Source organism: Heloderma suspectum, chromosome 3, assembly GCF_057233095.1.
Source record: "Heloderma suspectum isolate Gila_16-S chromosome 3, 16-S_ref, whole genome shotgun sequence".
In the NCBI taxonomy this organism is placed as follows: domain Eukaryota; kingdom Metazoa; phylum Chordata; class Lepidosauria; order Squamata; family Helodermatidae; genus Heloderma; species Heloderma suspectum.
In genome coordinates this window covers 153,596,714-153,621,269 of record NC_139460.1, presented here as the reverse complement: position 1 = coordinate 153,621,269, position 24,556 = coordinate 153,596,714, and the positions used below count along the sequence as shown (strand labels likewise).

General features: G+C 44.2%; 1 protein-coding gene across 1 annotated transcript; it reads left to right on the top strand.

Annotated features, from left to right (window-relative positions):
- The first annotated feature begins 1,941 nt into the window (after positions 1 to 1,941).
- Positions 1,942 to 23,512, top strand: DCT (dopachrome tautomerase). Its single transcript, XM_084844737.1, has 8 exons — positions 1,942 to 2,254; positions 12,443 to 12,742; positions 14,726 to 14,826; positions 15,167 to 15,333; positions 18,222 to 18,401; positions 18,512 to 18,647; positions 20,905 to 21,106; positions 22,255 to 23,512. The coding sequence occupies exons 1-8, from the start codon at positions 1,942 to 1,944 to the stop codon at positions 22,434 to 22,436; spliced, it is 1,581 nt and encodes a 526-aa protein (XP_084700863.1). The 3' UTR covers positions 22,437 to 23,512.
- The last annotated feature ends 1,044 nt before the right edge of the window (positions 23,513 to 24,556 follow it).

The window sequence follows — 24,556 nt, the reverse complement described above, 5'->3', positions numbered from 1 at the left end:
GCAGTTGGTCTACTCTGGTTGTTGGCTCCTGGGGGAGACTCCCTCCCCCTGCATCAGATCGCTAAATGGAATTAATTTTTGGAGACCTTATGAATGTGGTAAAATGTTCACTATTTATTCATTTATTTATTTTAGGTCTTGCATAAGAGCACCTGCCTGCAATTTAGCCCAGCATACCGATAACCCTCTCGTCAATGTCTTTGTCAATTTTATCCTCCCCCTTCAGCACTTCCTTTGCTAACAAACACATTTTTTAAAAAAAAAGGCTGCTTCACCTGCTCCCAAAGTAAGCACACCCACCCCAAAAGATCCTTCTCATGCAGTTGCTAGCTGCTTTTAACTCCCCCACCTCTTCGTGCTTGTCACTGCCCTCCACTGGTCTCTTTTGTTAGCTGTCTGATATAAATGTGGGTTACAGAGCGGTGAGGGGGATCGGTAAACATATGCACCTTTCAAGGCAGAGCAATGAGTGGGATGGGTAAATATATGCAAATTTCAAAACAGCAGTAAAGCTGAGGGGGGAATTATGCAAATTCTATGGCACAGCCGTAGTGGATGTAATTTATTTAGGGTGTGGTTGTTGAACCTCTTTTAGCCCAAGGGCCAAATTCCATTTCAGAGAAGCTCTTGGGGGCGCTGCATTCCAGTGGTGGGGCAAAAGGGGCAAGGCCAAAAATACCAGCATATTTTAACTTAAAGATCTTAGTGCCAGTAACCAAGCTTTAAGAGAGGCTTGTCAACCTTTTAGAATAGGGAAAAAACTGCGCAAAAGCTGGGAAATCATGGTGGTTGGGGGGGAAAGGTGTGACAATCTGGGGAACCCAAGGGCCAGATTGGGACCCTGGGCCTGAGGTTCTGTACCCCTCAACAAATCTAAATGAATAATAAGTACAATAGTACATACACATTTGATATCATGTTAAAAGTCTGACCTCAATATGCTGGCAGGCTACTTACCCACCTTCCTTTAGATGGGATTGATCAAGGCAAATTTCTAATGGATTAACTGCATTTGTAACGTTGTTATATTATTTTAGGAGATGCATACTTAATTTAGGCAGATTAATTTAGGCAGGTGCACAATTGTACAAGAAAACAAAACTCAACAGGCATGTAATCTTCTTATGGGGGTGGGGGTGGGTGGGATACCAACATGTGAGGGCATGCTATTCCAAAAGTAGGAAACAGAAAGCCGAATGCTGGCAGGAAGGCAAAGTCTGACTTTCCTGTCATGTTCGTCTTGGATGCCTCTAGTAACTGAACCTTGGACCTGTGGTGCTGGGAAAGAAGTGCTTAGGATGGGCTGCTCTGATGGCTGCATGAAGAAAAATGTAACATTTATAGTGAATTACTATTTTAAACAGTATATATGTAGTATAATACAGTGTAATGTAAGATATAATAATGTTAGGAAGGCCACAAAGAAACTTGCATCTTTGCAGCACACAGCAAGAACTCTGATGCCAAGTGGTTTTGAAAGCACAGGAGAGAGAGAGAAGTAAATCAAAGACATTTGATTAACCCTGATCCACAGCCAAGGGCCTTCAGACTACTCTCCCCATATCCACCCCCTCCATATGCCTCTTTTTGCCCTTGATGTCATGTGCTAAACACAAGGGTTTGTAGAAGGCTAATCCCTCTAATTAGGGTGTGCTGACCCCAAGAAGACCCGCCCTCAAGCTATGGCCTCTTGGCAAACAACAAAGAGCTAAACTGTCTGCCTTTTAACCACATTCAGGGAATTTAGAGCACAGGATTAAGCAAGCAACCCAAAGCCTAATTTAGTAGGCAGCATAGAGGGAAAAGATCGACTTTGGTCTGGTAAAATCTGTATTGCTTGTGCAGCCCAGAAAGACTGCTAATAAAATTGCCTTCACACTGTTATTACAAAGACCAGAGATTCGCAGGGTGAGCTCAAAAAAGCCCTGGAGCTTGACACCAATGGGCTGCCTGCTGCGATGGGGGACACTGTTTTGCTGGGTTCTCTTCGGTTACCCAAGGCTTTTCGGGCCTCAGGGAGCCGAGGCCCAATTCCCACGAGTGTGTATGACTGCGGAGAGGCTGCAGTCCAAACAATGCTGCCCGGTCTTGGGGACTAATCCTAACAATGTATGTGGTTCACAGCAAGCCCGGGGAGCCTGTAAGGAGGTGCAAGTGGACACCAGACCCTGGGGTGGACCCTACACACTGCGCAACGTGGATGACCGGGAACGATGGCCGCTGAAGTTCTTCAACAGGAGTTGCCAGTGCACAGGTGAGAGGAAGAGGGATGGAGGCTCTGTAATTGTGCCTCCTGGAAGATTCTAGAATATGCTCAAAAGGCTCTACAGTTCCACTAGATTCTATCTACTTTGCCTGTCTATTCAAACTTATATTTTTGCTGAGGCAAAACTCTCTTTCTCTCTCTCCCTCTCCAGACACTCTCCCCCTACCCCTTATTAGCATCATGAGCATCTGTGTGGCGTATTAATTAGTATTTCTGCTGTTACTTTTTCTGTTCATGTTCTGAAAATGCCAGTAGGGAAGTAGCAAGGAAACAGCTGCAGGTGCATTTTGCAATGTGTTCAGACCCGAGTCTAGATACATTAATAGCAGGGATACCTTACAGAGCTTTGCCAGATGCCTGTTTTAGGCAATCCCCATATTAAAATGATCAATTTGTGGCCACTTTCATTCATTCATCATTAACTGCCTGTCAAGAAAGAGAATAGGGTTACAATTATATAACACTTTCCTGGGCGTAAGCCCCGCTGAATTCAATGGGACTTATTTCTGAGTAGACATGCATAGGATTGTAAAAGACAGTGGGTTGGATCCAGACTTAGTCATGCTTAGAGAAGACCTACTGAAATAAACGGGACTTAAATTTGTCATGACTAAACTTGTCCCATTGATTTCAGTGGGTTTACTCGAAGCATGACTCTATCTGGAATCAATGCAATGTACTGTTGCTTGTGCCCCACTTTCTTGAGAGGCAAAAAGTTCTAGGGGAATTGCTATAGACTTTAGTTTCCTTTGGGTAAGAGAGCATTAGATATGTATGGCATCTTTGTAATATTTGTTTGATTTGCAGTCACCAAAGCAGAGTATATTGGAAGTGAACTGACACTCCTACAGCAGAAGACAAACCCCAGAGAAAGCCCCCCCCCCCCGACAACAAGGTGCTTCACTTCCAGCTCCAAAACTCTCTGGGTTGGATCCAGACTTACACATACTTATAGTACATCCACTGAAATCCACAGGACTTAGGTTAGTTATGCCTAACCTAAGAGTAATTTATTTAAATGGATCTACTCGACGTATGACTAAGTCAGGATCCAACCCCCTATTGCTTTTTCTAAAGCTCTCTAAATATAAACTGAAAACTGGATCCAACTGCTTCTCTGCTCTGCTCTCCTCAGCTGGAGACTTATTGACTTCTCCAAGCTCTGATGGGTATCATAATCCAAAAAGCTGGGGAGAGATTTTTAGCTATCAGAGCATCTCCTATCATTAGGTTCCATTGATCATCTTGGAATATTTTAGCCAGCTGTCAGATTAAGAAAGTGATGGTCAGCCAGTATTGATAACAGTGCATTAAAACAACCACCAAATGGTAGCAAAGCAGCATTAAAATGAAAAGGATAGTAACAAGCAATTCTGGATATGCTGTTCCTGTAACTCCTGAAGCTGCACTCCTTGGATGTTTGAAAGACATTGTTTTGAAAGAAGAGTTTATTTTTTAAAGAAATTCATTTCTATACCACCCCATAGCCAAAGCTCTATGGGCAGTTCACAGCAATTCATAAAAAATAAAACAACACATGCAAAATACAGCACTATGATAAAAACAATTTAAATTCGTTTTTGACATACAAAATTTAAAACAATTTAAACAGCTAAAAACAATTTCAGTAAACAGGTTTTTTTTTTTAGTAAAATACCTAAAGACAGGAGACATAGATGCACCATATGCTATTAAATGTGTGGGAGTAGAGGGCAGTCTTAATCCGGCGCCGAAAAGATGACAGAATTAGAGCTAGTTCGATGAAGAATTCGAACTAGTTAGATGAGTTAGATGAAGAGTTAGAACAAGTTAGCAGTTTACTTATGGTCATTACTATAGCATGAATTCAGAAATCTCCAGGATCTCTTTTCATCTTAAATCCGTATGTGTGTGTGTGTTCTCTGGTATATCTTTATTTTTCTAATACTATTTTTTTTAACCATCCAGTGAGTCTTTTGCTGATAATCTTGGATGTACTTGTGTGCTGGAGCAGGCATGGGGGAGGGGGAGGCTTTGCTCTGTTATGCTAAAAGCGACACTTTCTGACTTTGCCAAAATTGTGTTATATCTACTGGAGCACAAAAATGCCATTATATGACCTCACGTAAGAACCATGTGAAGTTTTGAGCTGACTGATACATTTCATTTCAAAGGGTTTGTGTGTTCCAGATTAGACGTTTTAGGGTGGCCCAAGCCTGACAGTCTGACCACTATGTCATGCTGGCTTGTCCAGTGCAGCAGGAGGTGAAACACTTGTGTTACTTCCCACATCCCTCTCCACCACTTGCTGTGTGCCACCCCTGGAGTTCTGCTTGTGTTTGCAGGCAGGAAGGTGGGGGAACGTCAGTGCCCAGGAGGGAACAGGCAGACACTGTGGCTGCCTTGTCTCTGTCTGCATTTGGAGGAAATTTAAAAGCACATCGCATCCCTCCGAATTGCAGTCTGGCACCCCTTGGGAGCACATTTTAGATGGCATCACTGACTAACATTGAGAGCAGACCCGGCATCAATGGTTGGCATGACTGGGCATCTAGCAAGGCTTAAGTGTCAGCAGGGGCCTGCCACTGACTGCTGGACCTCCTTGCTGCTCCCCCGCCATGGCAGAGGGTGGGCAAATAAGTGAGCAGCAGTGGGACGGCATGATAGCAACAACAGCGGCCACGTAATTACTCTCTGACCTGGGGCAGAGGGTGAGCAAGGTGAGGATCCTTCTCCTCATATCATTTTTATTATTCATTTATTACATGAATCAAGCGCCCATTAGCCATCACTGCTTACTTGCCCTTTCCTTCACCACAGTGGAGGGCAAGTAGGTGAAGGAGCAGCAGCCGCTAGGAAGTAGAGGAACAGCTACCCCACAGTTGCTCATTCACCCACCCTCAACTGGTTCCATGCCATGGGAGGGGTGGAACCCACTGAGGGAGGCCGCTCATATTTTGAGGGGGTCCAGTGAGGGTGTCTTGTCCAAGGACACCCCAAAAATCTGAAGCTGGCCCTGAGTGAGCATAAGCTTAATGTACAGTAAAAGTCAAAGGATGGAGCCAGGTGGCAACTAGATACTTTAGACCATGAAGGTTTCAGGTTTCTAAACAGTTAGGGCTTTGGGGACCTCATCAGGCCAAGCAAACTGTCTCATATTTCATTTTCTTCATTGCGGGATACTCTTGTCTGTATAGCTCAGTATCCTTCCTGGATGTAATAAGAAGAGATCGTGACATTCACTGAGGGGGATAGATTTGCAACAGGAGTTGGGGGAGGAAGCATCAGTGACTCACAAAACAAGGCTGGATGATTTGTGGCACATTTGTTAAATCGAGAAGGAGTGACTGCACTTCTTAGCGCACTTGTATTCAGGCTGGCTGGAGAGTGAAAAGCACCCATGCTAGTTGAAACAGCTGCTTTTAAAAATTTAGATTGGGCCTGCACAACCTGTGGCCCACAGAGCCAGTCCTACTGTTAGGTCAGGGGTGGGGAACCTCTTTTAGTCTGAGGGCCGAATTCAACTTCAGAGAAGCTCTTGGGGGCTGCATTCTAGGGGTGTGAGGCAAAAGGGGTGGGAACAAGATACCAGCATATTTTACCTTAAGTTTCTTACTCTCAGTAACCAAGACTTAGGAGAGGCATCTCAACCTTTTGGAATGGGAAAAAGATCATGCAAAAGCTGGAAAACTACCAAAAGATTGGTGGTCAGGTTGAAAGGGGATGGCAATCTTGGGACCCCTGGAGGGTAGATGTGGCCCCCAGGAGGACTAGATTTGCACTTGGGCCTGAAGTTCCCTACCTCTGTATTAGACTGTGGTGGCAGATGCTGGTGGGTGCACAGTGGCAGCAGGGTGAGGACAGAGCTATGTGCCATCCTCCCTGCAAGCCAACCTCAGGTGTGGCAGAAGACGCTGTGCTGTCACCAGTGTTGAAGATTCAGCAGACAGTCCAGTCAGGTTTTGTACATCAGGAGAGGGCAGAAGATAGATCTCCAGATATTTTGGACTTCAGCTTGCAGAAGCCCCTGCCAGCATGGCCAATGATCAGGAATGCTGGGAGCTGAAATCCAAAACATCTGGAGATCTACTTTCTGTCCACCCCTGCTGTATGTGAATGATGGGGGGGGGAGCATCTTGGCTTTTGCCTCAGGTTGCAAAATCTCTTGGGCTGGCCTTAGCAGCCCACGAAGGGTTTCAAAAACCTTCTATCTTTTGTTTCCTCCCTGGAAATGCAAAGCCTGGGAAGTTGCAAAGCACTAGGAAGGCACCACTACCTCGCTGCAGGGATGCCTTGGGCTTGGTGAGACACAAGCTGTGCAGGCCCAATTCACACAGAATATTGCCCTAGGTGAGTGAACGAGGGCATGATTGTTATGTACAGTATGCCTTCCATCCTAGCCATTGCAATAAATTGGCAGCGGATGAGTAGAATGATTGAACCATGGTACTCTGTGTTGTGGACGCTGCTCAACTTATAGCTTTGGTACTATAAATCCGGGGTAATTCAATATGAAAGTCTGACCTATTCTTGTGTTCTCCTGTTAATACTTCTTGTAAGGGATTATTGTTAGAATGCGTAGCAGCGAGTCTACTGATTTAGGGTAGAGGTCATGAATGCAATTACAAGCAATTATCAGCCATTATTGCTCTTAGACAGCTTATTCTTTAATTAATCTTTTGTGAATGTGATACGTTTCTCTTGTATGCTGATAGGAACGAGCAAATACTGGCTCAAGTGCCATTTCCTCTGAAGGGAGACCTCGTGGACAAGGCAGGGCTGTCTCACAGGTGGTGTCAGAACTATGGAAAGGCAGGCCAGGCCCGCGATATTTGTATCTAACTCTTACATTACTCTTTATATCATCTTAGGTGTATAATTAACATAGCTGGCGCTGTGTTGTCTGAGGAGCTCAAAACATTCACCTAAGAAAAGCTTGACTAGATTACAGATTATAAAAACATTTTCCCCCAATTTTTTTATTGTGAGTTTTAACAAAACAAAACAAACCGAAAACATAAAAAAACCAAAAAAAAGAACAAAATAAAAAAAATACAGCAACATATTCTAAAATCCTCAGTTTCAAATAGTACAATATTCGAGAAAGAAAGAAAAAAAAGGTGGGTGGGAATAGGTTACACATACACTTCAGTAAAAGCAGACCAAATATCCACATATAAGTCCAACTGCGAGTTACGCCTATATACCACTCTTTCAAATGTTGCTAGTGTTGTTAGGTCTTCAGTCCGTTGTGTTTTGGTGGTGGGCTTTTATCCTTCCAATATTGTAATATCTGTCTTTTAGCAACCAAAAGGGTGCAAAAATCCATTTACGCTGACCATATGTTACATTCCAAGAAGCAGGTAAGTACAAGAAATTTACATCAGTAAATATTAAAGAGCTTTCCAATACAAAATTTATCCGTATCATAACTTTTTCCCAAAAGGAGGCAACCATTGGGCATTTCCAAAACATATGAATAAGAGAAGCATTGACTGCATTACAACAGTCCAACATTGTTGTTGTTTATTCAGTCAGTCGCTTCCGACTCTTCATGACTTCATGGACCAGCCCACGCCAGAGCTTCCTGTCGGTCGTCGCCACCCCCAGCTCCCCCAAGGTCGAGTCTGTCACCTCCAGAATATCATCCATCCATCTTGCCCTTGGTTGGCCCCTCTTCCTTTTGCCTTCCACTTTCCCTAGCAAGTCCAACATTACTTCCAACAATTTGCCAAATTTGACAAGCCTTTATTAAAAAGATGCTGTGGTGTACGGATGTCAGAGAATTCCGCCACGGATCTCGGTGCCCTCCGAAATCCATGGTGGAACAAAGCCCCCCGCCCCCCCCACGAAAGGTGCACGAAATGGAGCACTTACCTGCTGCTGTCCGCGCTGACTTGCGAATGGCGGCCACGTCTGCGGCCGCCATTCGCTTCCTCATGATAGCCGTGATAGGCTACGTAAATAATTACGTAGCCTATCATGGCTAATGCAGGGACGCCATTTGCATCCCTGCAGAGGCCGTGATAGGCTATGTAAGTATTTACGTAGCCTATCACGGCAAAAAAAAAAAAAAAACAGCGAACGCAAATGGCGGCGGCTACGGTGGCCGCCATTTGTGTTCCCTTTTTTGTTGTTGTTGCTTTAGCCTATGTAAGTATTTATGCAGGCTATTACAGCAAAAAAAAAAGGAACGCAAATGGCGTATGCGTCCGCTGTTTTTTTTTTTTTTGCTGTGATAGGCTACGTAAATATTTACATAGCCTATCACGGCAAAATACAGGGACGCAAATGGCGGCGGCTACGGCTGCCGCCATTTGCATCCCTGCAGGCTGCCCAGCAGCTGGATGTTTGGCTGCGGGCGGCCCCGGCCGGCGGCTCCGCGGAATCTCTGTGGAGCGGAGCTGGCCAGAGAGAATTTCAGGGGGAGGGACGGAGCGCCTTCCCCCCACTGCGAATGTCACCCTTTGAAAAGGTAAGTGACTTTCATACATCCCTACTGTGGCGTCCAATAGACCCGAAACAAAAGTTTTTGCTGAATCAGGCGTAACCGAAAATCCATTGAAATGTCTGATACAGATGCCAAGACGGCAGTCCATTGATTCAACAAAATAGGACGTTCCAATTCCCTGTTCCATTCCTGCTGTAAACCACTTGTATCATATTTATTCATTGATAATAAATGTTTGTAATCATGAATAGTAGGTAGATATATCTGATCAGCTTCAATAAGTATTTCCAATAGCGAAGGAGACTCTGAAGCAGTAAAAGCGACCAAATCTAGATACCAACAAATGTTTCAATTGCAAGTACTGCCATTCCGCTGTAGCAGGCAGATCAAATTGATCTCACAAAATTGAAAATAACAAAAACTCATCATCAACCCTCACTAATTGATCCAGGATAAAGATCATTTTATCTGTCCAGGTCCGCCATAAAAACATTTTCTTATCAATTCTTAAATCTGGATTTCCCTATAAAGTCAGTTTAACATGGCAAAATAGATCAAACTGTAATTAATGTGACACTATATGCCAAACTTCTCTAACTGCCAAAATTGTGGGAGGAGCTCTGTCTACCTTGATATGCCGAGAACCTAATGCCATCCATTTAAAGAGAGGCTCCAGACAAGAAGATTCCAATGCTGACCAAGGTGGAAAATCTAATCTGAGTGGAAAAGACCAAAATTTAGTAGAGGTCAGCAAATAGGCCCGATGGTACAAAGTTAGATCTGGAAAACTGAACCCACCTTCATTAATTGGAAGTTGCATCCTTTTAAAAGATATTCTTGGTGGAGAGGAACCCCAGAAGAATTTACGACACAAAGCATTAAGTTTTTGGAAATATTTGCTGGGTATAGGTATAGGGATCCCATGTATAACATAAATAATTTGAGGTGTGGTATTCATCTTAAGTATATTCACCTTACCCCATAAACTCAACTTTAAAGATGCCCATCTATCCATATCTCGTGAAACATCACTTAGCAACTTGTTTAAATTTAATGTAATCATTGAGATATATCTCTAGGAATAATTATTCCCAAGTAAGTAATGGACTGTGGGCACTGTCGAAATCACCAATTGGCTAATACACTACAGTATACCCTATCTCCAATCAGCATTATTTCCGACTTTCACCACTTAATTGAATAGCTGGACAATTCACCAAAGGTATTAATCAATTTCATCAAAGCTCGGACTGACGACTGGAGTCTCGAGAAAAAGAGTAAAAGATCATCAGCATAAAGGCTAATTTTAAATTCTAAACCAAATTGGACAAATCCATGAATACTATTATTTTGTCTAATAGTACACTCCAGGGGTCCCAAACATAAATTGAATATCAATGGAGAAAGTGGGCAACCTTGTCTGGTACCCTGCCCAAGTTAAAAAAAAAGCTGAGAATAAACCGTTAGTCATTACTCTCGCTCTAGGAGCTGAGTATAAAATTTTAACCCATTTCAAAAATTCTGGAGGAAAACCAAAATTATTAGTCAGTGTAATAAAACATAAATTTCCAATTAATTTTGTCAAAGGCCTTTTCTGCATTCAAGGAAATGATGGCCACCTGGTCAGTTCTTTCAGAGTTTAAAGCACCTAAATCAACAACTAATCTAAGATTATCAGCCCCCTGTTTATTTTTAATAAATCCCACCTGGTCTGGTGTAACCAGTACAGTCATGACTTGTTGTAATCCATCGGCCAAGATTGCTGTTAATATTTTGATATCTATGTTAATTAATTGTATAGGTCTATAGTTAGCACAATAGGTATGGTCCTTTCCTGGCTTAGGAATCACAGTAATATAAGCATCATTTAACGATGAAGAAATGGAACCCGCTTTGAAAATATGATTATAGAGGTCATACAACTTTGGGGCTAAAAAACTAGAGAATGTTTTATACCATTCAACTGGAAATCCATCTGGTCCAGGTGATTTCCCGGAATTCATTTTCATTATTGCACTCCTCTAAATGCAGAGGAGCTAAAAGGATCTGTTGTTGTAAAGAATCTAAACGTGGAAGATTAATCTGAGAAAAAAAGCATCCTTATCTTGCTCTGATATCTAATTACCGGTACTATACAGATCAGAACAAAACTTTAAAAATTGTGAATTTATATCTGCAGAAGTATATACTTTGCCCCTCTCATCTTTAATAGCTGAAATGACATAAGAAGAGCCCTGATGGATCAGACTGAAGGCCTACCTACCCCTGCATTCTGTTTGAACACTGGCCAACCAGATGCCCATGAGAAGCATAGAGGAAGCATATGAGTGCAACAGCACCATTCCGCTCATGTTCCCAAGCAACTGGTATACAGAGTCATACTGCCTCTGGTACTGGAGGTAATATATAGCCATCATGACTAGTAGCCATTGATAGCCTTATCCTCTATGAATTGCTCTAATCCCTTTTAAAGCCATCATAGGGTGGCCAGGTATCCTCTTTTAAAGAGGACAATCCTCTATTCGAAGGGCTGTCCAGTCTATTTGAAAATTGCTTTGTGATTGGTGAGCCTATGCATGCTTTTGATAGGATTTGCGAACCTCTGCTTGGCGAACTTCTGTGTGCACAGCTGTACGTTCATAGGCTGCCATTTTCAGATGTAACATCAAACGTGCAGACACCAGTGGGCAGGGCAGAGCTCATGTGGATGGGGCCAGGAGGCATGTTCCCTTTGTCCCTCAATGCATTCTGTGTACACACGGAGGCGACTTTTTGGAAATGGCTGTTAACTGGCTGGGAAATAAAATAAGACTAGGACAAGAAAACAACAGGTATTTCGCTCAGACTGATGGGCCTGCTTGAGGTTTGTACTTTTAAATTGGCACCCCACAGTTCATGGGCTTCTTCACATGGAGTTTTCAGCCTGCTATTGAGATTGCTCACTCACGGAAGTTTGCAGGCCCTTTAGATGATGTCATGAACCTCCAGGGTGTCTCCCACAGTAAATAACCTTTATTCCATTTTTAAATAGATCAGAGATAATGAGCTATCACATTACCCCAGTTGTGTTCTGCTTGAGTTTGTGAAAAGAGGAAAAGTGGCAAGAGGAGTGAGATCAATGAAACATATAGAAGACTTGGATAAGGGGGAGAAGGAGGGGGAAAGGAGAGGGCGTATAGGAGGCACATGTAAAGCCAGTCTGTTGTGATCCTGCATTTAAAATGGCAGCAGAAAGCCCCCTTTTAAATGCAGGATTTGGGGCTGGTGTAGAGATGCTCCAAGCCAGCTTGAATATTGGTAACATGAGCGACATATGCTTGGGTCCTTTACACAGCAGCTGGTTATGACCACTTCCCCTCCTAACTGCACATGTCTGTATTAGTGCAGAATCCGGCCCACCTGTTGTCCCAATCCAGACCTCTGGGGTTCCCTGGATGGTCCTGCCCTCTTTCCCTGGCTCCTCCCCCTTTTCCCCAACCTCCACTGTTTGGTGGCTTGTCAGATTTTTTGCATGCACCTCCCTCCCCCCACTACGAAAGGTTAAAATGTCTGTCCTGAGGCAGTAAGAGCTTTAAGCTGAAATAGGCTGGTAGTTCTTGGCCCTGCCCACCACAGGAATGTGACCCCTGAGTGCTTCTCCGAAATGGAATTCAGCCCTCGGGTATATCACCTTCTACTTCTGTGGCCCTTTGTTTGTCTACCTACTCATATCTACACTGTGGCATAAACACTCTCTTTTAATACAGGAAACTTTGCTGGCTACAACTGTGGGGCCTGCAAATTTGGCTGGGCAGGGCCCAACTGTGATGAAAAGAAGCCTCCAGTTGTCCGGAAGAACATCCACGCTTTGACTGAAGAAGAGCGGGAACAATTCTTAGATGCGCTAGTCCATGCAAAGTCAACGGTTCACCCAGACTACATGATCGCAACCCAGCATTGGATGAGCCTGCTTGGTCCCAGCGGAAATGACCCACAAGTTGCAAACTGCAGTATTTATGACTACTATGTGTGGCTGCATTATTACTCCGTCAGAGACACTTTATTAGGTTGGTGCTTTCCATTTGGGGTGGGGGGATATAAAAAAAAGGTGAAGCACATACTGAAGCCAGATCAGTGGGCTTTTACAGTGAGAAAGGAAAAAAGCACTGTAGGTAACATAGTAAACAGAATGTTCCCAGCACAGTGGATGCAATGTATTTAGAGTGGGGGTGCTGAACCTCAGCCCCAGGAAAGACCCCAAACACCAGCATAGTCTAGTTTAAAGCTCTTCCTGCCAGTAACTAAGCCTTAGGAGAGGCAATTCAACCTTTTACAATGGGGAAAGAACTGCACAACAGTGGAGAAACTACCAGATGATGGATGGTCAGGGGAAAAGAGGTGGGGCCAAGGGAAGGGGGCGTAGCTCTCTGGGGATCCCTGGCGGGCCAGAACAGGACTGCTGCCCCTGTGCCTGAGGTTCTGCACCCCAGTTTAGAGGCTGTATTACAAGTCTGGGAAATTGTTCTCATATTCTGCTATTTTTGGGAAAGGTAACTGCTTTTGTGGAGAGACGATTTGAGAGCAGAATTGCCAACTGATTAGAAATCATGTCCCAGCCTGCTCCTGAGCCTTTGACAACATTTTGATTTGTAGACATCAGCAGGTGCAGATTTTCTTAGCCTGGGGATAACTGTTACCCACTAATGTCTTCAGATTAAGCTGCTTTTGAAGGCACAGGAGCAGGGGCTGTTAAAAAAGAAAGCCTCCCTCTCTTACAGATGCACGCTCGCACACACAATTCACACATACACCCTTCCCAGACACTGTCCTGCACCAGCTGATCCATACAGATCAGCTGAGGAGGAGATATTTGTCAGCTCTCTTTCTCAGTGTTGAGCAGGGAAAACCTTTTTTGTGCTCGGCGCTGAGAAAGGGAGCCTTTCTCAGTGCTGTGCAGAGAAAGCTCTTATCTTCAATCAACAGCTGTTTGGAGATTAACAGCAGGCCTGGCCCAAGGTATCTTTCTGCCTCAGGCGAAGTGGCAATTCCGCCCCTGCCCCTGTCCTGCTTACCCACGCAACCACTGTTTTTGCTGCCTGCGCTTCTGCATGCCCTCCTCTCTCCCTGTTTGGCTGGCCTCTCCCTTACTTACACATGCAGCCAGCTCAGCTGGTCACTTGCTCCTGCTGGTGTGGCCGCTGCTTCTGCCTTCTGCCCCAACTCTCGCAGCCTCTCACAATAGCTCATAGGGGCCCCACGGGCGGCTGGGGCACAAGGCAGGAGTGACTGGGTGGCAGGAAGAAGTGGTCAGCTGGCTGCCCGAGCAAGTGAGGGAGCGGCTGGCCAAGCAGGTAGTCTGTGCGGGTGGTGGCTGAAGCCCAGGCTGTCCCTGGTAGGAAGACGGGGCAGTCCTCCTGGCAGGGGCAGGGCAGCGAGAGCAGCACAATTTGCTGTTCTTTCTTGCTCTGCTGCCTGATGCAGGCGCTTGGCCCCGCAAAATGGTGGGGGCGGCCCTGGTAAGCTGACAAAGGTCAGTGAGTGAATCAGCTGCTGATCAGAAATAAGTAATTTTCCCTATCTGGGAAGTGGGGGCACGGCTTAGGGAAGAAGCTGGTGGGCTGAATGGGTAACTCTCACAGGCCATACCCAGCCTAAGAGGTTCCCTATGCTTGTCCTATATGATGGAGAAAACAACCCCTTTCTTATTTATTTAAAGTTGTTTTTTTTTTAAATATAGAGAAACAAATTAAGCAAAATGAAACAAATGAAGACCTCCAACATACACACACCTCTGTAGAATTACCTTTCCTCTTCCCTCCACTGTAACCATACCTGTTTATCAGTAGCCAGGACTATAACATCTAATTCAGCCACCTGCAGACTTAAAAAACAAAGATCAAATATGCAAAGGACAAAGGGAAGTGGTCGAGAAGGAAAGTGGAAGGGGAGGTGACTTCTGAGTAACAGCTTTTATATCCCCCAACAGATCTAGTTTAACTACCAGTGTCCCTTTTCTGATTCCAATTCTTGCTCCACTCTTCTGTCTACAGGACCAGGCCGTCCCTTCACAGCAATAGACTTCTCCCATCAAGGACCAGCTTTTGTTACCTGGCATAGGTATCATTTGCTGCTCCTGGAAAGAGATCTTCAGGTTAGCAAAAACTTATTTGTGTACATGAGATGTATATTTCATTAGGCCCTAGGCATATGTATGTTGATGAAAGGTGGTAGGGAGCTGATGTACGAAATTGTATGACCTCGTTTACACGTATCAACAACCCAGTGTATGGGTTGGTGAATCATGGGTTGTCATTATGTGTGAGCCCTGTACTATGGTTTAACTATGGATTCTTAATTCGTTCTTTTGGCAAGCGTTGCAAAGAGGTTGTATGGGTGCTGTTGAGTTATGAAAAAAATGTGAACAAAAAAATCCAATACAAAAGAGTTTTCATTTATCTCCCCATCTTTTCCCCCACCCCCATATTATTTAGAGGATGACTGGCAATGAGTCCTTTGCATTGCCCTATTGGAATTTTGCTACAGGCAGAAATGAGTGTGATGTGTGCACTGATCAACTTCTTGGAGCATCAAGACCAGATGACCCAAACCTAATAAGTCGGAATTCAAGGTTTTCACAGTGGGAGATAGTATGCAATAGGTAACAAATTCTGAGGACACTGAGTTATGGAGAATATGTAGCCAGCTTCTTAACTTTTTTTTTTTTTACAGGGTTAAGCGATTAAAGAATGTTTAGTTGATTAATCATCTGCCTTTTAACTGTTTATTTATTTGCATTTAAATTAATGTGTTTCTTATCAAAACCTCAGTGTAAGTCCCTTTTTAAAATACTGAAGGAAGTGTAAGATTACTTCCAGTTTAATAAACAATAGCTATTACCAAGACTTGTTTTAGACATAATGCTAAACTTTAGTGTTACATGAAAGAACCTTGGGGTCATGCATTCCCCCCTCCCCTCCCCTGGCAAAACTGCAAGGAGGAGATTGGAAGCTTTCAAATCCATTTTCAAGTACCCATGGTTTGTTAACCCTGAGTTGTGGTTAATCTTAATCGTGGTCTAGGAAACAAGCCAGCATTGGAAACAATGGTTTGAAGTTGGATTATTTCCCTAAAGCATCAGTCACTGCTGAAAAAAGGGAAAAAACAATCTAAGACTCTATGTTTCCTAACATAGAACACTCATTCCTAGAGCATATCTGGAGTGTTTGAAGGTTCCTGCCTACTTCCTAGGATACTCTGGGGATGCTGTAGGAATTAGGCGTCTATGGCAGGAACGGTAGAGCCCATTCCTAGAGCATTCCCCCCCCCCTTTTTTTTTTTTTGCTGATCCAAACAATTGCTGTTGCTGCAAGACAAAGATCTGTTGGTGCTGGCATGTGTGAGAGTGGTGAGAGTGAGTATTGTGAGTGTGGGGAGTGATGTTTCTGAGTGTGAGAGTGGCATGTGTGTGCATGAGAGAGTGGTGTGTATGCATGTCACAGAGTGGTGTTTGATACCTGAAGTAGCCCTTGGGACTAAAAAAGTTATGTACTCCTGCCCTAAATCATGGGTGGGCAGAAGGGGTTGTTTGAGTGTTAAACAACCTCAAACAACCGCTGCTGCTCGGGTTTAGATGACACGACAAACTGTGGCAGCACCCCGCTGGGGTTTGAATATTCAAAATAAGCCATGGTGGGCTGTGGTGATACAAACCCAGTCTGTATGTGGGGCTGAGAGAACAAGTAGGGCTGCGAGGAGATGCCTGCAGGCCAGACAGAAAAGCTGGTTCTCCACCTGTGCCCTAAAACTATAGTTAAAACTAACCACAGTTTTTCTGGGTTCAGACATAACAACAAACTACAGTTAAAGGATCAAACTGCATGTTACTTTAAAGACATTGCTATCAGCTACATCTCCCCCACCCCTCAAAAGTAAGTGTGGGGGACCCTATCTCGATCTCTCATGGGGTCAGGGGAGAGGAGCTTTATCCCTTCGCTCCCTGCTGTGGTACCAATCCAGATCACTCCCCTTGCATTTGCAATTTGTAATGCCCCAAAATAATCCATTTAAACAAATATATCCTTTTGGGTCAGTAGAAATTGCAGGTACACCTTCCCCAATGAAGATTGGGATTGCAGCCGGGGATGCACAAAAGGTTAAAGTCTGGATTTGGTTCACCAGGCTTAATTTTGAATAAGGGGAAAAAAGACATGGCTGTTACCTATATATTGACCCATACATGCAAATAGAAGCAAAAGTTCCTGATCTCCTCCTTACAGCCAGCTGGGGAGAAGAGGGGGATGCTCATGAGCCCAAGGCTCATGCATGTAATGCTAAACCATAACTTAGTGTTACATCCAAATGCAGCCAGCTATTAGAAGACAAAGTTTTATTTTTAATATTTTGAGCACAATTAATCCTCTCCTACGCACAAATTAAAGGAGAGAATCCTAATCCTCAGTGGAGGCTTCTAACTTCCCTTCCCTTGCCAGCACTTGGCCATGCAAAGTGCAATGTGTCTGACCATAATCTCCAATGAAGGACCTGTTTGTACCTCACATGGGCAGATCTAACAGCTGGTATATCTCCAGCAACTCTGGTGGGCAAACTACTCCTGTAGATGATATATATTTGAATTTTTCTAAGTGAATCTGCAGTTACGTTTCAATTAGTACTAGATTATGTTGAATCTGCTGGTCTGTTTCAATTGTATCTACTAGTTTTACATAGTAGCCTTGTTCAGGTGTTCATTTGAATGAGTGAGGGCTTAAAGTTGTATTTGGACAGGGCTGTGCCTGCTGACCCCACCTGTTCTATCTCTTGGCATGTTGGCCCTGCCACTCTCAGTTCGGACCTTGGCTGTGTTTAACTGGCAAGGTCTGAAAGGGACTTCTACTTGTGTTTGCTTGAACATAAGTAGAACTCTCAGTGCGATTGTGTATCCTGCATTATCCAGGTTCCTGATCGCACTGAGAGTTGTACCCACATCCAAGTGAACATGAGTAGAACTCCCTTTCAGACCTTGCTGGTTCAACACAGCAAAGTCTGAACTGAGGGGCGGGGCTAGCATGGGCCATGTCCCTCTACCCACTTTAAGCCCTCATGCGTTCACGCAAACACCTGGCTAGTGTGCTTGTTACATAATGAAAATGCTTAGTTAGGAACCTAGCTGTGTGTGTGAGTGAGTGTGTGCCCACATGCCTGGACTTATTATCAGCAAATATCTTACAATATGAGAGATCAAAATTTGCCCCAATGATTAACGCAACGGAAGTGTTAGTTAATTAATCTTCCAATTAAACCAATTAAAATTTACAGTCAGGTTTATTCACTTTCTAAACCAGCCTTCCCCAACTTTGTACCCTCCAGACATTTTGGGCTACAACTCCCAGCATTCCTGACCATTGGTCGGACTGCTGGGGATGATGGGAGTTGAAGTCCAAAGCACATGGAGGGCATCAGGTTGAGGAAGTCTGTTAGAAACCAGTGAACAGCATGTGGCATAAAATCAAGTGTGACTGCTCCATGTCTCTCTGTTTCAAACCTAAGTTTGGATGATTACAACCGCCTGGTTACATTATGTAATGGGACGAGTGAAGGGCTTCTGAGGAGGAACCCGTTTAGCAAAGCTGGTGATCAGCTGCCAACCTTGGAAGATGTTCGGAACTGTCTGTCTCTTCAGAACTTTGATAAGCCTCCCTTCTTTCGGAATTCTAGTTTTAGTTTCAGGTTAGTTCGTTGGCTTCTTTCTATAGAACATTTTGTTTAACAATGGCATTTCTAACAGGCCAGGAGGTGGCTAGATGGTAATGCCTTGCTTTGCTTATCCTCTGCCCCAGGAATGCTTTGGAAGGTTTTGAGAAACCAGATGGAACCCTGGACACGCCAGCCGTGAGTCTCCATAACTTGGTTCATTCTGTCTTGAATGGAACCGGTGCTCTCCCTCATTCTGCAGCTAATGATCCTATCTTTGTGGTAGGTTCTTGTTCTTCTTTCGGTGTCCTTAAAGCAGGGGTGGGCAGCTCCCAGGAGTTGGGGTTCTGCATTGCCCCCTCCAGAACACCCTTGCCCGCCAGAAGTTGCCGCTGCCAGAAGTTGTTCCTGTTGAAATTCCAGCAATTCTGCTGGGAAACAAGGTGCAGGAGAAGCGTGCGCCCTTGTTTCCCCAGAGAAGCGGGCTTCCGACAGCCTACCAAACAGCCATTCTTCAAAGAAACAGGGTGCACGAAGGGAGCCATCTCTGCACACCTTGTTCCCCAGCAGAATTTCTGGGATTTTGGTGGTGGCAGAGACTAAGGTAGCAGGGACTGGGGTGGGGGTTGAAGCAGAAATTGCAATCGTGGGCCGCATGCAGCCTGCAGACCATGTGTTTACCACTCCTACCTTAAAGTCTTACAGCCAATTATGCCTCCATGGGAACTTTTCTCAATAGGAATTGTGCCCCCATTTTATAAATGCAAACTGGGAATCGGGAGATCCGGGTTCTAATCCCCACTCGGCCATGGAAGCTCACTGGGTGACTTTGGGCCAGTCACAGACTCTCAGCCCAACCCACCTCACAGGGTTGTTGTTGCGAGGATAAAATGGAGGAAGGAGGAGGATCATGTATGCTGCCTTGAGTTCCTTGGAGGAAAAAAGGCGGGATATAAATGCAATAAATAAATAAATAAATAAATGTTTAGTGAGGTTTACTCCCTGGTAAGTGTGTTTCAGATTGTAGCCTACGTCATAAGGTATTGAAGTTATGGTCCAATAGATACATGTCTATGTGAGTTCATACCCTACTCCTTGTAAGGTGTTCAGGGAGAGGCACATGGGACACAAAGTACGTGTTCTTCACCACTTAACTATGCCAACTCCAGTTTTAAAAATGCATCTCAGAGCTGGGAAGGAGCCCTGGCTAAGGCTTTGGAGAGCCATTACAAGCAAGATACCTAGTATAGTTTTGTATTCAACGGCCTGTGTTCCAGAGGCCTTATGTTAGATACTAACATAATGCACCTTAAGTTAGATACCAAGTTGTTAAAGCGTTGCACTTCAGATTCAACAGGGGCAGGCAACCTGGTGCCTTCCAGATGTTTTGGACTACAACTCCCAGAAACCTTGACCATTGGCATGCTGGCTGGGGCTTATGGAAGTTGTAGTCCAAAACCTCTGGAGCGCAACAGTGGTGAGGCTCATGGATCAGTGGCATGACGCCATATAAAGCCGCTTGCTATATTCATAAATATCTATCTTCAAAAAGAATGGAAGTGAATCTAAAGAGGTAAAAGCAACAGTGGGCTCAGATAATTCAGATTCAGAACGTTTTTTTAATTTATGAAGAGCAAAGTAGGGCTCATCATTAATTTCGTTATGATAAAATGGTCACAACTCTGTTCTGAAGACAAGAGTGTCCCACTGTACGCCTTATGTATTCCCTGCATGGGTAGCTAAGAAGGAAGTAATATTTTACAAACCTGCTCAGTTTAAGGACATCTTTAAAAGCTTTGCTATTCATTCACCAAAAAATTGTCCTGTTCTGGGGACATAAAGGAGGACGTGGGCTCCCTCTGGTGGCTAAATTAAAGCTCGATCTCTGCAGCTTTAGGGGAAGAACTCGTATAAAATAGTGCTCCTGTTGTTTTTTTAAAAAAGAGTTGCTTGATAAAGAAAAAGGGAAATTCTCATTCTCTGGGCCCAGATGTATCAAATATTACTAATAAAAATAATGTGCATCTCAAAATTAGCCTTTGAGAAATCCTAGACATAATCACGCCAGTAATTTCCAAGTCGCCATGTACAATTTCTCAAAAGGGCAAGGTAAATGCAAAGCAAATAGACCATGGTTCCATTGACTTCCATTGAGACAGCTGAAAAGCATTTTGGTGCTTTTCAGCTGTCTCAAAGCACACCAGGCAGTAATAGCCATTGGATTATGATACGCCTGCACATTTGACTGAATATGGGGTCTCAGTTCTGCCAACAAAAATGGGCTTGGCAAAATACATTGTGTAACTCTGCTCTCTTTCAACACCAAAGCAAATCCTTTTCTTTCCTCAAAACAGTAAGCTGGCAGAGTGGATCACAAGTAAAGCTTGAGTGGCTTGCTGAAGGTGCCATTTGCAATATGCCGCCGTTACTGCCACAGCTTTGTGCTGTAGTAACGTCCCCCTTCCTCAACAATTAGGACTGTCTCTTGCATTTAGAGTAGGGGCAGGCAATTGAAGATGTCTGTGGACTGAATTCCCAGGTCCTCCATACCTTTACTGATGCTATTTTTGATGAATGGATGAAACGATTTCACCCACCTGACAGCGCTTGGCCTCAGGAGCTGGCACCCATTGGCCACAACCAGATGTTCAACATGGTGCCTTTCTTCCCCCCCATCTCCAACAAGGAAGTGTTCCTAGCTGCAGAGCAACTTGGCTACAGTTATGCCATTGATCTATCAGGTAAAGTATAAAGTTGTTCTCTGAAGTACAGTGCAGATTTGAGTAACAACAACAGCCCAACTTTGCAATGTGGATGAGCTGCAGTGTTCCTATGGCATCCGCAGCAGGCTTCAATCAAGGAAATCAGGCACTGAACAACACATTTTAAAGATGTAGCTCAGCTACATATTTTCTTTTTTACTCAAAAGTAAGTGCAGGGGACCTGATCTGGATTGGGATCCTAGCATGGGGGGCCTTTAACTTTTTGCCCCCTGCTGTATTCCCAAATTGGGTCACAGGCCCTTGCATCTAAAATTTCCATGCTTCCAATGGTAGAGTGGTCAATTTTGACATGCAGGCACTCATCATGAGTTCCCATGGCCACGCCCCCCAAATGCAGGCAGCTCTCTTGACCTACATATGTACATATGTGTGTATAATGCATTACAGAACATAATACCCAATTTATTAGGGTCAGCCGATAGTCATAGAACAGCGAGCTGGCAAAGGACAAACTAGTTGTTAGCATGTTGGACTTTGGTGAGAGAGACCTGGGACTGTGTGAGAAGGAGACAAACAGTGTAAGACCATCACCCCAAGATCTTCTAGGGTTTTTTCCCCCAGCACCAAGGAGAAACTATCCTATCAGCAAACTAGTTCCAGCACTTTTCATCTCCATCAGAAGCAGGTCTTTCGTAAAGCCTTATAAAATACATTTTGTAAGCTCATTTTAATTGCCCATTCCAGACCAATCCACCCTGAAATACTTTGCATTACAATAAGGGACAATATATTGTTGCTGGGAAAATTCATTTCCTCCCTGCTACCGTGAGGATCACCGCTTAAGCTCAGAGGGAGTGGAGAAGCCAGAGGGGGGTGGCAGATGACGTCATAGTCCCTGCTAATCAAAATGTCCTAGCACTTCGACCCTGTGAGCCCTGGCTCCAACATACCACTGCCTCTGTCAGTGGTGGGCCTTGCTGAGGTAATGGCAGCTGCCCAAGTTGTCACGTGCTGCCGCTGAGCCTGGCAAAAACCTTGGGAAGCATGTGTCAGTGTGTCTGCTTATCTTACGAAGCTTTCTAAGAGATGGAACACTGAGCCGCACCTTTGCTGGAAGCATTAGCTGCCCAAGGTTTGTAACTGAGTGTGTCTTCCTATCCTTCCAGATTCCGCTGATGAGGCCCGTGCTTGGGCAATTATGGTTGGATCCACCATTGGAGGAGCTCTGATAGCTTTAGTTGTGCTCGTCCTTTTGCTTGTCCTCTTCCAGCATAGGAGACACAGGAAAGGTTTTGAGCCCCTAATGAATGCAAGTTTCAGTGTAAAGAAATATACTGAAGATCCCTAAAGGAGGAGGAGTGTTTTTGTAAGCACCCAACTGGTCTGCATTGACCATTTGCTGAACTAGCAACATGACACAAAGCAGTGCCTGTGCAGGTTATCATTTGTAGCCCCCCTCAACCGAGTACCCTTTTCTTTATGATTTTGGGCCATCACACACATTTTCACCCCTTTTTAGGAGGACAGTTGGCGGCCCTAGGTACAGATTTTGACCTCCGATCCATGAATTGTTGATTCTTCCACAATGAAAAATAAAAAGGGTGCTCAGATGTACAGGAAGGAATCCTCCGTGGCTGGCGCACATCTCTGAATCTTTGTTAAATGTATTTGCCCGCTGTCACTCCAGGATTGCCCTAAAAGATTAGCTCGGCAAGCTTCTCTCAGATGCCACAGGTGGACCTCCAAGGGTGCTAATCTTGGTGCAAACAAACACAGAAGCAAGATTTGATGTACACACTCAGAATATCCCTTGTTATAAACATGCACCAGTTTACATCCACATAAACTGAATGCACCAATTATAGAAGTGGCACAGTTTTGATGGCACACCTGCCACTGCTGTTTTAACAGCACGGTGTGCCAAGTGCTATACAGAACATGCCCACAGTGCTTAAAAACAACTTCCCTGAGTAAAATGATTATCAATACCGTTCCCTTTCTGTATATTTAGCTGACTCTGAGTATTGATTAAATTGTGCTTATTGACAGAATTGAACTGTCAATTTGGAAGTGCTGTCCATTTGTGGAAGCCTGAAGGTAGCCATGACTGGGTATTACTTAAGTTTATTTTCTAAAACTAACTAACTGCATACATTAATGTTTCTATTTCAAAATGTGCTGCGACTACTGAATCATATCCTTAACTAATATGCACATGGAGGAGTTGCACATTGGAACACTGTCTTTCTTCACTCCAGTCAAGAGGCTCTTCTTATTCTGCCTTCCCACTGAAATATGGTTATTCAGCTTACAAATTATTGTCACGCATAACCCTAATAGTGTTCATATGGTAATACAAATGTAAATAATGCCTGTTTTTTCCTTCCATACTTTCCGTGTCTCCTTAAATAAAACTGACCATCCAAAAATAACAAAGGGAGCCCTGGAACAACTGGTTTTTAACAGGGATGAAAAGGTGTTGTATCTAAAAGCATAGAAGGCCCTCTTGTGGATGACTTGAAAACCACATGAAGATAGTCTACATTTCCCTCCATCCCCCCCCCCCCCCCGGTTGGTTTCTGCTTAACAGTCAAGATTGAGGGCTATAGGCCACATTACATCATTTTCTCCTTTGAACAAGCAGGCTTAAACTGGCCTCTCTTTATTTTGGAAGAAAAAGCAGGCACGGGGTCCTGATTTGAAATGTGCTTCCAATCCGGATTAGGGCCCTTGTGCCAGTTTTTTTTTTTTTTGCCGAAAATTGCCCTCTCCCTGGCTGCTATTTGCCCCTGAAGGTGCTGTGGATTGTCAGCGGCAAATTGAAGACCCAATCCAGACTTGGAGTGTCTTCTGGATGTAAGCGTGCACCCCCCTCCAATTTGGATCAAGACTGTGGTGCTCCCTGAAGGGAGGGTTAAACCTCCCCCCCCACTTACACACACACACACACACACACACACACACACACACCCTGGGGAGGCAGAGGAGGTAAACAAAGAAAAGAAAGGTCTCCATTGGAGTCATTTTTTCTTTTTTTAACCTCCCCCCATGGTATGTGTGTGTGATTTTGGAGGAAAAAAATGGGGGAACACTGAACCCTTTTCTACTTTAGCGCCATAATCTCGATCCAGATTGGGGCTGTCCATGCTTACAAGACAGTAAACTGCAAGTAAAGCTTCAGCTACACGCTATGTGATTAGTACAATATGTAGCTTAGCTCCCAGTGGCAGGAATGGGAACAGGTTTTTGTTCATTTCATGGTGAATGTGTGCACTGGTTTGGGCCATGTGCAACTCTGCACGCTTTGACCTTTCAAACAGTACAGGAACCAAACTTGTCATGTTCTGGTACCCTAACCTTGAAACATTGCCCACAAGGTGCAGGAGTGGCATTGTTAGGATGTACAGTTGCAAGTTTTGGGTAGGGAAGCTTCTATATGTGGCATTAGTCCTTTGAAACAAATCAGTT

Bases quoted from the DNA above. Each gene is read 5' to 3' on its own strand.
- DCT (XM_084844737.1), top strand. From the start codon at position 1,942: ATGGGCTGCCTGCTGCGATGGGGGACACTGTTTTGCTGGGTTCTCTTC. The intron at 2,255-12,442 runs GTGAGAGGAAGA...CTTTTAATACAG, and splicing joins CAGGAGTTGCCAGTGCACAG to GAAACTTTGCTGGCTACAAC. The intron at 15,334-18,221 runs GTAACAAATTCT...TTCAAACCTAAG, and splicing joins TGGGAGATAGTATGCAATAG to TTTGGATGATTACAACCGCC.